This window comes from Aedes albopictus, chromosome 1 (genome assembly GCF_035046485.1).
Source record: "Aedes albopictus strain Foshan chromosome 1, AalbF5, whole genome shotgun sequence".
NCBI lineage: Eukaryota > Metazoa > Arthropoda > Insecta > Diptera > Culicidae > Aedes > Aedes albopictus.
Genome location: NC_085136.1, coordinates 186,452,826 through 186,470,291, shown reverse-complemented (window position 1 = coordinate 186,470,291; position 17,466 = coordinate 186,452,826). Strand labels below are relative to the sequence as shown.

General features: G+C 37.7%; 1 protein-coding gene across 2 annotated transcripts in view; it reads left to right on the top strand.

The window, feature by feature from the left end:
* LOC109419596 (ABC transporter G family member 20) overlaps positions 1-17,466 on the top strand; it is a 125,590-nt gene that overhangs the window by 75,208 nt on the left and 32,916 nt on the right. For both annotated transcript variants that reach the window (XM_029856499.2, XM_062846002.1), the window contains one exon: positions 7,516-7,660. In XM_029856499.2, coding sequence (XP_029712359.1) covers positions 7,551-7,660 — 110 coding nt within the window. In that variant the 5' untranslated portion in view covers positions 7,516-7,550. The remainder of the gene's footprint in view (positions 1-7,515; positions 7,661-17,466) is intronic.

Below are 17,466 nucleotides of genomic sequence, written 5' to 3'. Positions count from 1 at the left end.
CCCCCCTCCCCCCTTCGTACGGGTTTTTCTTATACTTAATGCATTGCTTGTCACACTTTTCAGAAAACCCCCCTCCCCCCTCTAAGCGTGACGTACTTTATGGATGCCCCCTTAGGTCTGTCTATTTTTTGTCTTTCTATTGTTTTAGACAAACTCTGCAGAAGACTCTTTTAAGAACTCCTGAAGAAATTTTAATGCAATTTCTGGGTGTCCATTTATAAACGAAACTCTTAGAACTTTTTTTACATTAGATTTCATTCATAATTCATCATTCACATCTCTCCAGAAGTTTCTCCAAAGATTCTTCCAAAATGATTCAGTGATACCTCCAGGAGATTTATCAGGGATTTCTTCAGAAAATCCTTCAGGGATGCCTCCAGGTTTTTTTATTGATCCAGGATTGATTTTTTTCAGACGATCTCTTAGGAAGATTTCCACAGGAGAAGCTTCAGGGAAAACTCCAGGAGTTCCTTTAGATTTTTTTAATTGGATTCAGGGATGCCTCCTGGGAATACATCGGAGATTCATCCCTAAGATCCTTCAGGAATTCCTACAGGAGTTTCTTCAAAAACTAGTCAAAGAATTTCCTCAGAGATTTCTCCAGGAGATCCATCAGAAATTTCTCTAGAATTCCAACAAGGTATTTCTACTGACGTTCTGTAGGGATCCTAAAAAAGATCCTTCAGGGATCACTCCGGGAGTTTCATCAAGGGTTCTCACAGGAATTCCTACTAGCAAGGATTCCTCTTAGAATTACTTCGGAATGCCTCATGTAATTTTTCAGAGATTCTTACAGTAATTCTTTCAAGGATTGCTCCAGAAATTCCTTCGAAGATCTTTACAAAAGTTCGACCAGGTGTTCATTGGGAATTCCTTCAGAATCTCCCTGAACTATTCCAACAAGAGTTCGCTCAGGTGTCCTTTCAGAAGTCCCTTCAGAGGCTTTCAGAAGGATTCTCAAATGTCTCCTGGAGATCCATCATGAATTTTGTAAGAAGCTTTTTAAGGAATTCCTGCAGGAGGTCTTCAGAAATTAGTGTAGGAGTTCCTGCAGGGATTCATTCTGAAGTTCTTTTAAAAATTCCTACAAGAGTTCTTACAGAAATTAGTCCAGGAGTTCCTTCAGAGAGCTTCAGGGGTTCTTGCAGTGTTTTTTCAGTGATTCCTCCTTAATTTGTTACAGGGATTACTACAGGAGTTTTCTCAGAGAATCTTATAGAAGAATCCAAGGACACCGAAGAAATAACCCTAGTAAGATGTTAGGGTCAATATGACCCACAGAGGCATGCTTGGCGTGTAATACGTAACCTAGCATTCTAAGAGGGTTAAAGAAGCGACCTCCTTCAACAAATTGTACCTGTTCGTCGGTTGCACCTCTGCACACTGCCCGTTACTTTCATCAGCTGTTCATCTGGCGCTGTCCACAAACTACGTAGGCTCATTTTTGGTTATTTCAGAACCCCCCTTCCCCTCGTAGATTTTTGTCAATACAAAAATTTCTAAATTTGTATGGACCGTAGACATTGACCCTCCCTCCTTCGAGTCTACGTAGACCCTCTGTGTTTTCATAATCTAGTGTTAATACATATTGATCCTGTCAAAAATACTCCAAGCACTATGAACCGTAGTCTTTCAGTATATTGGCCGTAACGAGTATGCGGGTGCTCGCAAATCTGTAGTTTGTCCGAAAATTGCAGCAATCACCGAGTAAGTCACTTTTTATCGCTGAGGTCGGTTATTCTGCTTCGTGGTTACTTTCTGTGTTTTTTTAACTTCGTTCTTTGAGAACCCAATCGTCTTCATTTTGTTTTTTTTTGATCTGGCTCATTGACTTAATGACTTCATGGTCCATCCTTAGAAATCGTACTCAACACTTCGAAAATTATAATATTTGAGTATGATAAGTATGAGAATTGATAAAAGTGACATTGCAACTCTTGTCCAAAGCTGTGCATTAATTGGCTATCCCTGAGTTTGTTGCATTGCTATATTCCGTTCAACCGCGTTTCACCATCACCGGCCGCCGACAGCACGGTTCAAACTAGTAATCCTACATTATAGAGATCTGCGGAGGCGGCCATTGTAAGCCAATCGTGCAGAAAGAACTGTCAAAGTGTGAGCCAAATGAACAGGCTGATCGTTCGTAAGAAGGCGTCGATTGAACGGTATTGCAATCCGAACTAAATAAATTACAATTATTTATTTTTAATATCGAGAAATTGACGGTATATGTAAGTTTAGTAAAAAGATAGAATTTAATTAATTCTGCTTTCAAAAGCTCAAGCTTATGACGAAACTTTTGTTGCTGCACTTCTCGAACAAACTTTCATTGCTGCTTCTTGCTTCATTTCTGCCGATATGTTTAGCTTAACACTTTGCAATAAACTTCAGATTTCATCGATTGCTCCGCTATTTTTTTCAAAATTTTGAAAAAAAAAATCTACCATAATTAGAAAATGTAAACAAAACAACTTGAACCACTACGAAGTCACGCACAAAGTTTGAACATCTAGCTTTGCAGCAAGTGTTGGCAGCTGATGTAAACAAAATGAACAGCGTTGCCGAATCGACATATGTAACTTCCGCTTATCTCTATGTAGAGGATTTCTAGTTCAAACCACCCACTTCATCACCGGCACCAAACGTCCGATGCTTGAACTTTGCGAGGCATTGAAGTTGTTTGTTTTGTTTATACTTCTGGCTTGCCCACGTTCGCTCGCTTATATGCTTAAAAAAGCCATCGGCGTCATTCGTATGCTTCAGGCGGTCAAGCAGCGGTCGTTGTGATACTTTCTTCGAATGTCTTCCAGTTAAAGTAAGTCATCGGTACACTTTTGCTTTTTTCTTTTCGCTGGGATATTATCTCATTCGCACACCAGGTAGATAATATTATTCAATTTCATCTTTACTACCACCTTCGGCTTTCGTTTTCGCAAGGCTATGGATACGGTAGATGGACTTGGACATAGAAACAAGTGAATGAACAGCACACCACCGACCGGTTGAAATGACTCATCCAAAACACAGACGCGTGCGAATGGGAGCTATGAGACAGCGGAAAATGAGCAAAGCAGTTGTTTTGGATTATTAAAACGTTATTGGCGTTTATTGTTTTCCATGAAAAAGGCAATATTTTTCGAATTGTGCTTCTGCTGTTTATCTTTCGTTTTGATAATGTTGTCTATGGCAGCAGCTTATTAACCAAGGCTTATGAGTAAATGTCATAACCGAGTGCAGTGGATCGTTTGAGTTATTTGCTTGTAAAGACAACGAAAGGCTTGCACATCTCGATTGTTCTGAAACTCTCATGTACACTGCATTTTTTTCACGGTTTTTTTTTCGCGGCCCGTGTAAATAAAACGTCATAAAAAACGCGTTCTACCATTAGTTCAAAGTTTCTTTGACTTATTATTATTTGAATGAGACCTAGGTTCTTGCAATCAGACATAAATTGGTGGAGATATGGGCCTAAAAATGACATGTTTTTGAGGAGGTGACCCCAAACTGCTGATCGGGAGTGTACGTATGCAAAATAGTCATTGGCAGTGGAAGCCCAACTTGGTATTCGTGGAACTGCTCATAGAACAATACGTTAAGAGGTATGTTTTATCCCTGGAGGAACGCCTAGAGACCGTTAGGGTATTTAGCATCTATTATGAAAGTTATCAACTATTCCAAAAAAAATTTCTGTTAATTTGGAGACCAACTAATTTCAGGTACTATATTTTTAACTGGTGCACTTAGCCTACCTAAAGTTTTGTGCAAGTGATTTCTTATCAAAAACTGACATAAAGAATTAGTACGAGGAATTCCAGCAGGAATTGCTTGATAAATCTCAGCAGGAATTCCTGAGGGAATGTCAGCAGAATTATTATTATTATTATTATCTTTATTTACGAGATTTTCAGCCCTGGGCTGGTTCATCTCGGATGTCAGCAGAAATTTAAGGGGGAATACCAATTCATCATCTCGAGGAGTAACAGTAGGCATTCCTTGAGAAATTCTTCGAAGATTTACTGCATCTGTTCGAAGAAAGAAAAATTTGCGTTTTCTTTTTGCTGTGACGAAATTTAAAATTGTTTGCCCTTTTTTCAGATATAACGTGAGATTTGCTCGTGACGTAATTTGTCCTCTCCTCTTCTTGGCGTAACGTCCTCACTGGGACAAAGCCTGCTTCTCAGCTTAGTGTTTTATGAGCACTTCCACAGTTTTTAACTGAGAGCTTCCTCTGCCAATGACCATTTTGCATGTGTATATCGTGTGGCAGGCACGAAGATACTCTATGCCCAAGGAAGTCAAGGAAATTTCCTTTACGAAAAGATCCTGGACCGACAGGGAATCGAACCCGTCACCCTCAGCATGGTCATGCTGAATACCCGTGCGTTTACCGCCTCGGCTATATGGGCCCGTAATTTGTATATTAAGCGCAGTTTCGAGTTCGAAAGGAATCGCTCAAGAAACTTCTTGATTTATTTTTAGGGGTCAAGGGGCAACCTGTGGCGATTTTTCTTTGGCGCTAAAATATAGTTTCTCCGATCGAGCTGAAATTTTGCACAGTTGATAAGGGACCAAAATGGAACTCAAAATGTGTACAGGAGTAAAATGTCTTTTGGTGTCCCACGCTAGTGGACATACCCTACCAAACGCTCCATATTTTGTGTATGAGTTAAAATATGATTGCAATATAAATGAACGAACGCTATACAACGAATAATGGAAAGCAAAATTGGGTCACTGCTATATAATTACACAAGTTTGATTCGAATTTCTGCATCATTAAACCAACTACACAATAAAAATACTTCGGATACCACATAACCTATAAAATTAAATTAGGAATCTAATTTGGCAAAATTTTCAAAAAATTCAGTTAAGCCTAACTAGCATGTTCAGTTGAAAAAAAAAAGTCATAATTTTCTCTTACACCTAAATAACGTGTTCACTGTTCAAACAGTGCGATGTACATTATTCGGACAATAAAAATGCCCAGGGCCGTTTTCCCATGCAAACTAGTCAAAATTGGATTGTCGTTCCTTCGCTGTTCCTCAGCCGATTGAGATCCCCTTTGGTCTCGCCGCGTTTATCGAATATTATAAACACTGAATACTAAATACTGAATTACGAATAATCAGATCAGCCATACTTCGTGATGAACCGTTGAAGGCGCACTTAAGTGCTAAAAAGGGATATGTTAGTTTTACTAAAGAATGATACATTACGAAAATGAAAATGAAGCACCTTCCCTTTATTGGCGTCAAACCCCGTGATCTGTGCCAGAGACGCGCGATCCATAGTTACTATTGTGGGTTTAGCAAATTGATTTCCGAAAAAACTTCATTGACTTCCGCTGCCTTTCCTATGCGTCGGAAGTAGTGCGCTATATAGAAAACTAGTAGTGCGCTATACAATAAATCTGGTTTTCTATATAGCGCACTACTTCCGACGCATAGGAAAGGCAGCGGAAGTCAATGAAGTTTTTTCGGTAACCAATTTAGTGCTAACGCCATAATACAATAACATAGTTTACAACAGCTACTCTGCCCCACTTGCATAACAGTCCCATATGAATGCAAATATGGGACTGTTATGCGAGTGGGGCAGTACTCCTTTCAACGGTACATCGTACATATTTCTACAATGTAATCAAGTATATTACGCCCCATAGATTTCTAAGCACACCTGTGTTTTAAGCATAAAGTCAGTGCTCTTTAACGTCTGCACTCTGCTGACGAATGGGCGAAGAAGAAGGCACACAACGTAAGCAAGCCACTGCACTGACCAACTGCCATCGCAGCTTGCGTGCCCAGGTCGTTGATAGACTTGCAGCATCACCGTCTGGAAATTACGATCACTGCAATGCCGGTAGCTCGTGGTGCCGTTGCTAGCCAATAAAGCCAGCCAGTGCCTTAGGTTGTTTCAACATTTGGTCTTAATTCATTGTTTCCACATTAAACGTCTAACGAGCGTTGGTTGCATTCGAGACAAGCGAATACAACGTGTAACTTGTCGATCTGGCTATGTCGCCCTAATGAAGAATCTCTTTGTGTTGGCGCGTGAATGACGGCGGTGGGAAATCAGATATGAATTTAGGAAGAAGGTGATCAACCGGATTTAGTGGAAAGAAGAATGATAAGATATTCAACACACCGGCTTACGACCAAGCTATTTTTGTCTTTTGTTCGGCAACTTTGAAGTTGCTTGGGATGTACAGTTTGTGGGTTATACTGAAACTGGGTATATACTGAGGCAAATGAAATGTGTCACACGAGTCATTATAGAAAACTTTATTCCTAACTGTAAGAAAACCCGCTAATTGGTAATTAGAGGTATGGCATCAATAACTAGTCGCAGCTTCTAATTCATTCAGGGTTTATTTTTTTAGGTTTGCAAAAAGAATTGAGAAATAGCGGGCGACAACTAAAAGTTAGACTTGTTTTAATCTTTTAAATATGTATGATGCTTGAACATGTCAATTTGATGAATAATTATTATCCTATAATCCTATCGCAACGGATTATTTATTTCGGATTTTCATGAACCATTTCATTAATTAGATTATAATGGCTTACGCAGATGTTTAATCTGTGTTATCTGTAGTGAATCCTCTAACTGTTCTTTCGTGGGAAAATATAATACTTTAGAAAATGACATGTAGTAAATTGTACAGTATTTTTTGTAGTGATGTTGAAGTAACTGCTTAGTACCACTTGCACTTTACTTTCAAATATTTTCTTCATCTGCTGGTACTGCTAGCCACACCAGGAGAAGTCTCTCAAAATGAAATTTAAGATTTTCTCGCTTTTGTTTCCTTTCCGATAGGGTTGTGAAATATCACGGAAATGCTATGGAAAAAATAATGTCATGATATTTTGCAGTTCTACCATTTCCAGTGCAAATTTCTGCCTGTGAATATAAACCCTCAATAATGCTAGCTAGAAATGGTAAAACGACGATATCGTCGATATACGTTTTTTACTAGTAGCAGTGAAACGTGCAAATAATGAAATGACATTTTTGTGACATTTTACAACCCTGCTTTCCGATCACTTTTCCTTATTATTTTTCAAACACGAAGACGTCGAATCCCTGCACGAATGCAACAGTGAAAGAATTTTGTAGATCCGATGATCTACTGTCACGTAAAATCGTGACATACAAACAACTTTCATACTTTTCCATGGGCTTCAAATTCAAACATTTAGCCACAATAAAATGTTGATATCGTTGTGGTAACATCAAGTTCAATAATAACTTGCACAAAATTCAATATTTTTTTGATAAAATTGTAGGCTGAGCATGGCCGCAATGTTCAAGAAAACCGATGTTCTAATGTAGAGAAATATCATAATTTCACTCTGTATGGTATTCTTTGCACCTCTTTTGAAAATATTTGGGCCTCGATTGAATGAATATCCATCACTGTGTGATCTAATCAATGTATGTAAAAAAAGATAAAAATATATCAAATCCATCAAAACTAATAAAGTCACAACTTTTTTTTTATCATGTTTTCAGATCATCCTCTGCGGTATCAACACAACAGTTGCAAAATGACTGCAGTCGAAGTGCACTCGGGCTACAAATATTATGGGAAGGCCAAGGATCCCAACAAAAAGATAGTGTTGAACCATCTGAACATGAGTGTGACTAGAGGATCGATGTAAGTAACTCAATAGGTATTTTTAAACTGCGGACCGTTGGTAATACAATTATTGCAAAATTATAAATCACTCTGGCTCAATTGGCTAGATTCACCATGCCACATAAAGTAAATTAATCCACTTCGTACCGTGCAATGATTGTAATTCTGCTGCTGTTATTAAAGTAGTTAACAAACTAGTTATCTCGGTCAGCTTCGTCCTGCTTACTTTCAAGGCTATGTCGCTCGTTCACAAAGTATAAGAATTAATTTTTTTAAATTTTCGTTTTTCTTTATATTTTATCTAACACATTATTCTTGACTGAAAACTTATAGGACTAAACAGAGACGGCTCAAATTGAACTATCCGTGCCCACCCCACGAGTACCTACATTTTTCCCCTTTTTGGCATCTTATGTAATTATTGTAGTTTAGTATATGTGATAAAAAATGAACAGATCGTTCACAGACATAGCTCTCCCTTGAGGAATTTCCTGTAAACATACATATTCTGGATATATTCTGGAAGCATCCCGTTGTATATCGTAAATGATGTACCTAGAAATATATGTCTTAAAAATTCTAGATAAATTTCTGGCATTTTTTTATATTCACTACCAAAACATCCAAAGAGGAGCAAAACTCCTTCTTACCAGAAGCAGAAAATGCATGACTATTCAGCAAAACCATGTATATTTATTTATTTATTTATTAATTTATAGGATAACGAATTTGGGGTCTCCAGTTAACCTAGTGGTTAAGGCTATGGATCGCCAATCCTAAGACGGCGGGTTCGATTACCGCTCCGTTCGGGAAAATTTTCTCCACTCCCTGGGCATAGTGTATCATTGTACTTGCCTCACAATACAGTCAGGTTTTTTTTACGCGGGGGATACGTACCGCGTAAAAAAAAACTCAGTTCAAAATTGAAAAAACCGCGTAAAAAAAGTCTCACCATTTCTCGACGAATCATGCGAAAATAAGACGATGAAATTTTTTTTGTATGGAGTTTTCATTTACGCGGCCGCGTAAATCAAAACCGCGTAAAAAAAAGACCTGACTGTATTCAAATTCATGCAATGGTTAGGCAAAGAAAGCCCTTCAATTAAAAACTGTGGAAGTTCTCAAAGAACACTAAGTTGAAGCGAGGCAAGCCATGTCTCAGTGGGAACGTAGAGCCATGAAGAAGCTGAAGAAGAAGAATAAGGATAACGAGTTTTTGATTTGATTATATTTTGAATCCTTATACATGTATGGATATCAAAAAGACCAGGAATCACTCAAAAACGCAATACAATGCATAGTTTAATGAAAATTTGCAATATCAGGCAATTTTAGAGCAGTTACTATTCAAATATATGACTCTCGATATTCAAAAAATCATATCTCAAAAACTAAAAAAAACATACATCTCTGATTTTTTTTATATGTTTCGCCAAATTTCCTGAATTTCCTGATAAAAATATAAAACCAAGGTACCTCCCAAGTAACATTTTAAGTTTTCTTAAAGCCCACAAGCTGTTGTTATAATCTAACCGTTAAAACTTATTTTAAAGCTTAGTAGACTTAACAGCTCTAATAAATCCGTGGTAAAACCCTATAAAACCCGAAAGGGCCCACCCTACAAGAGGTTGTTTAAACCATTTCCTAAATCGTTGAACATGCTACTTGGTTTTATGGCATATTCTTGTAGTATACTACACAGCGTAGATAAGATCTGTTTGTAGGTTGCAAGAAAACAAACAAGCCGTTATAAAGTTCGAAAAACATCTCAAATGAACGATTAAAACCAAAGTCTTAAAGTTAATCTGAAACAAGTATCACATAAACTGACAGTAAATAGCAAATTATTAATAATGAAAAAACGACAATTATGTCGGTCATCCCTGTCAATAACATTTAGTTTTCAATTTTCACGGAGGAAATCTCTGTTGCTATGACAAATAAATCCATGCCAAAAAAGTTTACCGGTGTAATGAATTAAAATACTTCTGAATAAGGCAAAGCGCCACGCCATTTTGAGGATTTTGGTATTCTAAAAATTACAATTTCAATCCAGCTTGCTAAACTATGCATTCAAATAACAACCCAAACATCAACAAGGCGAACATAATTTCCAAGCAGGAATTGATCATCGCGATAAAAAATGTGGATGCCGTAATGTTAAACTTTCCTGGTTTTGTTTGAGATTGTTTAAGATCAGATAGTGTAAAAGCAACATGTTCTGGAGTTGCTGTACATTATGAATACGGGGCCAAGACTAGCATATACCAACTTATTCTTAACGCATATATTTATGCACTACTCAAACACAAATAGGTTTTATAAAATGTGGGTTCAGACTGAATCCTCTTAGAACTTGCTGCTGCTGCGAAATGTAAACAAACCGAAAGATTTGCATTTTCGTAAATTTTTCAGTGGTGTTTCATTTTGTAAACTGTTTTTTTTGCTCGAGTGGTAAGTATAGGGCCCATATAGCCGAGGCGGTAAACGCACGGGTATTCAGCATGACCATGCTGAGGGTGACGGGTTCGATTCCCGGTCGGTCCAGGATCTTTTCGTAAAGGAAATTTCCTTGACTTCCGTGGGGATAGAGTATCTTCGTGCCTGCCACACGATATACACATGCAAAATGGTCATTGGCAGAGGAAGCTCTCAGTTAATAACTGTGGAAGTGCTCATAGAACACTAAGCTGAGAAGCAGGCTTTGTCCCATTGAGGACGTTACGCCAAGAAGAGGAGAGGAGGTGGTAAGTATACAGTGAAAATCAATAAGGATTTTCGTGCACCGGCTTCTGGCTTTGCTTAAATAAGTGAACTACCATGATGCCGGAGCCAAAGCAAACGATGCCATCCCCTGCCACCTATCATCGGTGGCTTCTGAATTCCCGATCACAAAAGCGCGTTAAAAGGTTAGTTTGGCCATGGCCACCCAGCCGTAAAAGCTAAACCCACCAGAGATTTTCCCATCAGATTTACTTCAAATAGAATACAACATAAGTGTGCCTGGTTGTTTCCTTTTCTGTTTGTGTGGCATATCAACATATTTTGATCAATAAATAAGATTGCATTACTGTAGCACTCCTTAGCTACCTTTAATGCTTCCAGTGGTATTTCCGAAAAGGTTTAAGATGGCTTTATTACGACTTTATGCAATCTATCAGGTTTAAAAGCTGATAAGATGTGATATGCCTGCGGTTTTGAAAAGGGTTTTAGGACCAAGTTTTAATACGCACCTTACAGCTTGGTTACAATGAATATTTTGCTTAGCGAAAAGGCAAGCAGATAAGTTTTATTCAATGGATTTCTAGATATCTACAAAGTGTTTTAAAGTGGCTTGTGACGTTGTTAAAGCTGCTTGGCAATTTAGACTGCATCACTACCCAAGTAACCACAAGCATTATAACATTGCACGAATTAGACTGAATATCAACCTTTGCAATGCGAAATGCAGTAATTCCACACTTGTCATGCAATAATCCTTTAGATTGGCATTATCAATGTGATGATGCATTGCATTTTTCTTTACATTCGGGTTTATTAAAAGGTGATATAAGATAATCCAATAATTCAACACTGCAAAAACTGAATAAATGCAATGTACAAACTAGCAAAGTTTGCTCTAACAATACAATTATAAAAGCTTGACTCTAATGGTAAACAAATGAAATCAAGAAGATTGAACATCTTTACGGTCAACTCTAGCGGTCTTTAACACTTCTGGTTCGACTCCCGACCAACTTAATCCCCGTTTGAGCCACCGATCGACGACAGCAAAAGCTATTTAGAGATGAACTTTTCTCTTTTCTGTAGGCTGTAATCACATGCCAATAACGATAGAAATCACAATAAGCATATGAGCAATGTGCGAAGGGTGTTTTAGTCGAGGTTTTTATTTTCTTATGTTGATTAAATATCTTCTAAAATGCATTAAGTAATTTTTAGTAATTTATCGGAATGTGATAGTTTACTGTATTCTATTACATATGACATAGTCGTTTTACCCTCTACTACAATGATCGAGATAGAAGAACATTTTCCTTTTAGTTAATGAAATATCTGTTGTTATCACTGCAGCAGAAACGGTCCAAGGTGCCAGCGCGTATGGAACTCATCTAGCGATCATCAACACTTCTGGTTCGACTCCCGATCCAACTACAAAAAAATAATGGTTAAAACATTAATGTGTGAGGGCATCAGTACCGTCGATAACGAAACGGTGCTAAAAATAGATTTTTGTTTTGGTTTTTCGTGTTGCACGTATCAAGCATGTCAAATGCAAATGTACAGCGCATGCATTTATATTACTTTAGCAATGGCTGTCAGCGTGCTGCAATATGTGGCACTAATTTGATTTTAGTGGGGCCCTTTTCGACTTTAATATTGCTTCAATTGGGTGTTTAAAGTAATGCAGCATTATATTCATAATTTTAATTATCAATATATGGCAAAATTGATGCACTTAAGGAGTGTATCGGAAAGTAGTTGAAAATGTTCAGGATGCTCTATCTCGAAGATGGGTTGGTCTTTTCATTTCGGTTCTTCTATGAAATCTTCACAATATAGTTAAGTTTGGAACAGCTTGGAAAAAATTGGAAAATGTTTAGTGTTTTAGAAAATATGGTTAAATGAATACACATCACAAAATAAAAATCTGCACAAAATGCAATTTTGTTAAGATTTTTCAACATTTCAAAAATCTGTAGCGAATAAAATTTGTACGATAAAAAATCTGGAAAATATTGATGCATGTTAACAGTTATGTACACATAACATATCATTCAACACCGGCTTTTAAAATTCATATTTTCGATAGAAAAATCTCCTATATCTACAAAATGATCCACTCCTTAAAACGTCTATTTTTGGTCAAACTTTGAAGTTCTGCTTTTAATATCTTAAAAGGTTATAAAATTCTATTTTTCGCTCTAACTTACTCGTCCAGAAATAAAAAAAACATACCCTATTAAAAAAATGTGAATTTTTCATTTTATGTATTATTTATTTGCGTAAACATGATTTGGAGGAGCATAGAAAAAAGGGGTTCCTCAAAAATGGCCTTTTTTCATTTTTAAGAATTGCGCTTAAATGCAGTGGAGATTTTTCTTGAAAAAAATAATTTGCCTGTGTCATGAGGATTCTGGAGCCTATTTTATTTGCATTAAAAAGGTAATCATTTTCGATCATTATCGTACTTTTTTCGTAATTTCAATTTTTTAGAAGGTGTGCAAAAATTTAAAAACATGCGTTCAGTAATCTAGGTTAAAAACCCAGTTAAAAGAACATTTTTAGAAAATCATAAAAGCCATTACTTTTTTCAAGGATTTATACAGTAGCTCCAAAAATAAAATTACTTAAAAGTTGTATAAAACTATTTTTGAGGGTATTGTAAACATTTTCAACTACTTTACGATACACTCCTTATATACGGCTTCGTGGTTACTTGGGTAAACCTCAAAGGGTTTAGCAAATACATGACAAAAGCTCAATAAATAATGTGTAGGAGCAGAAAGGATACAAATTGTTACTTGGGGCTCTTTGGTCCCGAGACCATGAAAACGTGTAAAAACTAATATGTTCGCATATTTTTTTGCATAAAAACACAATTTGGTCCATTCAACGTATTTTTCCTGAAAACTAGCATTCAATAGCTTAAAAAAAGAAATTTAAAATCGGTTAACTGGTTTAAAAGTTATGATTTTTTGAAAATGTTTAGTTTTGGAAAACCTTGATTTTCAGGACCACCTTATCTAAAAATTGGTCACCCTAATGACGAAATACAAAAATACGGGTTTAATTATTTTCGATGAATTACAAATCTACCAAGTTTCACGATAATCGGAGTTGCACTATATCGTTTTTCTATGGAATGACTGGATCACTCACATGATCAATGTTACCCCAAATCCACAAAATCAAAAATTAGATCAAATAGCTTATTTAAATATATTTTAAAGTTTTACTATACTTTTTCGAGTAGCACAGAAGGCCAGTACTTATTTTAAAAATATAAAACATGTAAAGTTTGCTTTAACAAGAGAATTATTCAAGAAAGATCGAAAATTCTGTGACTGTTATGCGGTTACATTGGTCAATGAGACAAAATGACTTGGTATTTTTTGTCATAAATCCTAGAACAAACTTGTTTATTCAGATACCGTGACCGCGTCTAATTCCCATCAGCGCCTAATTCCGTTCACGTGAAACAAAACATTGATTATCATCCGAATTGAATGCACAAATTTGTTTAAATAATTTTATATAGATTCAATAGTTAAATTCACGTCACAAAACTTATGGCTAGCATTATTTGATTGTGTATTATTGCGAAAAATACTCAAAGCCGTACTGGTAGGCGCCATGTTTATTATTTTCCCGAGCCGACGTGTGGAGTCGATCAAACCAAACATTTTTTTATTTTCCCATGAAATGCCACCAAAAACATTTGGAAAAACGTTCAAACACGAGAACAAAGGTATTATTTATATGAATTTCACACCACTTTGATAGTTAACTATATTGAATGCTAAATGAGGAAAACAATTAATAAGGAACCATCGATTTTATTTGCTCCCATTAATCAACAAATGGGCGCGAAAAAACTTCGTAAAAATCTTCTGTACGATCGCAACAAGATCGTAGAAGCTGTTCGACAGGTAAAAGCTAGTACGGCAAAACTATACGGAATTCCTAACACAACGCTGCGTGACAAGGTTCTGGGAAAATTTTCGAAGTCCAACCCAGGAAAAGATACAGTGCTGACCAGCATAGAAGAGAAAAAAGTTGTAGATTGGTTGCTGGACAATGCAAAAAGGGATTTCCAGTGAATACAAATATTTTGATGGCTTGTGTTGCTCATTACATACGAGCAACTGATCGACCAAACCCGTTCAAAAACGGCGTTCCTGGTCGAAAGGGGGTTGCGCTGTTCCTTAATCGTCATCCGGATATTTCACGGCGAGTGCCAAGTCCACTACCAAAGCATCGTGCCGCCGTATCCGAACAGCAGATCAGATCCTGGTTTACCAAAATCGAACAATATTTTGTCAGTGAACGGTTGCGTGAAGTTTTGAAAAAAATTGAGCAGATATTCAATTGGCTATGACGGCAGCAGAAATGCACTCCTCCATTGAGAAATCCCATTTGTATCTGTCATCGTATGCGTGAAGAAGTATAAACGAACGTGTTTTGTCTCGTTTTTTCTCACGTTTGCCAAACGACTCCCGCCAGGCGGCAGCACAGCGGTGCCGTCAAGGCCTATCTCGACGAGACCGCAGTTCGAACAGTTCGCACCAAAGAAGTTGTAATTGGCTGGTTGCGGTGAAAAATACGTTCACGCCAAAGTGGGGAACTCTGATAAAGAATCATACACTGCATTGTTCGGTGCTAATGCAGCTGGTCAGTTGACCCCGACGCTGGTACTGTATCCGTACAAATCTAGGATTCCAGGTGAACTTTGGCAGAAATTGCCTAATGGATGGTCTGCCGGAAGAACTGAACAGAGACACGTTTTACCTTTTCCTTAGGGATGTTTTGCATCCATGGCTTGTTGAGCAAAAAATCCAGTTTCTTGTCGTAGACGGACACAAATCTCACGTCTTCCCTCAGACGACGGAGTTTTGCTCAGCAAAAAACATGATAGGGGAACTGCGGGCATAACGCTCCTCGGGGGCAAAACGCCTTCACGCGATTTCATCATATTGTGGAGGTTTTCGTTAGATGCAAGCAAACTGGAACTCAAACTGATCAGTTTAAGCCCAAGAACGGCTGCTATTGTCGAAAGAAAAGCGTGAAAAAATGGAAAGATCCCCTAATTTGCAGCGCACAGAAATTAAGACATTGCGCGCTGATTATATGGAATCAACCCATTAAACTACCACGCACCTCCTACTCTTTCATTTGCTTCTGGGAAGAGTTCGATGGAGCCCCTTGGCATATCACAACAAGTCAAAGCGGGAAATGCCAGCGGGCGTTTTTCCTCAACCAAAAAAGACGTTTTGCCTTCTGCAGTTTTCCGGCACCTAAAAAGTAACACTTTTTTGAATTGTTTATTTGAATGGGAAAATCTGTGGGCACGCGGACCAAAAGTTGAAGTCTCTTAGGCAATGGACTGGCAAACTGCTCTTCGAGACAGAGTACGACCTTAAAATAAGCATCATTTGAGGTTTATGACCACATATGCTTAGCCGGGGCGTTATGCCCCTTTTTCCCCTACTAATATGTCTTCCACCAAATTCCACACAAGTTACGCAGCCACTGGATGTCAGTTTCTTTAGGGCATTCAAAAACCATTGGAATCAAATCTTGGTGAACCGTAGAACGGATACTAGTTGTGAAGTGCTTCCCAAGGAATGAAATCGCTCCGCTCATGAAACGAGCAGTAGACCGCTTGGATAATGTGCAAAGGACGTTGGCAAACGGATTCCGGCGCTGTGGATTATATCCCTTTGATCCAGATGCAATGAATTATGGGAAAAACCAAAGGAATGCTGAATGTACCGTCTACCTTATCGCAAACTAATTTAGTCGAACCTGTGTTTCGCGGATTTGGAGATGCCATCTACCGGTAAACTTAAAGATTGATTACACAGCGCCATATTTTTTTGTCTCAAGAGCAAACTTATGTGTCTTCGACAGATTTTGGGCCGCTGAATTCGAATCCGGGATCAGATTTGCTCCAGCACGTCACCATTTTGAGCTATACCTCAATTTATAGGGCAAAATATGCGATTTTGGGCTATTTTAATTGCATGCCACTAGGCATGGAAATATTTTTTTAAGCAATCAAAGGGTAAATTGGTGAATTAACATTTAAATTAACGACTTATGCATAATATTTTGTTTTACCAAATCAAATTTGATAGTTTTAAGTGATTTATGTTAGGTACAATATTTCCCATACAAGTCACCCTCCAAAAGTTGCATGCAAGTTTACTTACTAACATAACATGCTTAAATCTATCACAGGGTGTCTACTCATAACTCAAAATAAAATTCCCTGAGTTTTCCAGATGAAATTTTGAAAGTTAATAATTCAAAAAATAACCCAAATTTTCTAAAAATTATGAAGGGTGACTTAGGGTATCATCGGCAGGTTAGTTCTCTTCGTTATGAGGGATTTATGCCGGCCAAATTGCATGAAACTTGATCATATTCAGCTTGGTTGGGAAGGATTTGAGGCCAACTCTGAGTTCAACAGGTTTAAAAAAAAACCCCATGACGAAGAGAAAAAAACTGCGGAAAATACGTAAGTTGCCCTACTCTTCAAAGATTCTTTCAAGATTTCTGAGCATAATTCCCGGAATTTTTTCCAAAGCCAAGAAGAAGCTTTCCGCAGGATTCTTTCACACGCGATATCTGTTTGAGTACGTCCCGATATTTCTTGCAAAGGTTTTCCGATATACTTCTAGAAATTTTCGCTGGATTCTTCCTGAAGATCCATCCAAAACTATTCAAAGTTTCTTCAAGAATGTTATTGGTTGAACCTCGTAGCCATGCGGTTAGAGTCCGGGTGGATGAGGGTTTGATTCCCGCTCCGAGCGATGAAATTTTTCACGAGAATAGTTTCTTATCCGTAGCCACTCCGTGTTAAGTTTCGTTCATTCGGTACAACCGCCGGCTGAAGCCAGTGTCCATGTTTTTTTAATGGTTTTCGGGGACAGCTATCCATAAACTATTGGATTTTTACCGATAGTTTTCCGATATTCCTCTTGTTTTCCTAGCGGAACTTTGTCCGCAGCTGCTTTCAGGATTCCATGATGTTTTCAGAATTCCTCCTTGGATGCCCTTAATATTTCTTCTCGGGATTACTATTACCTAGAACTTTT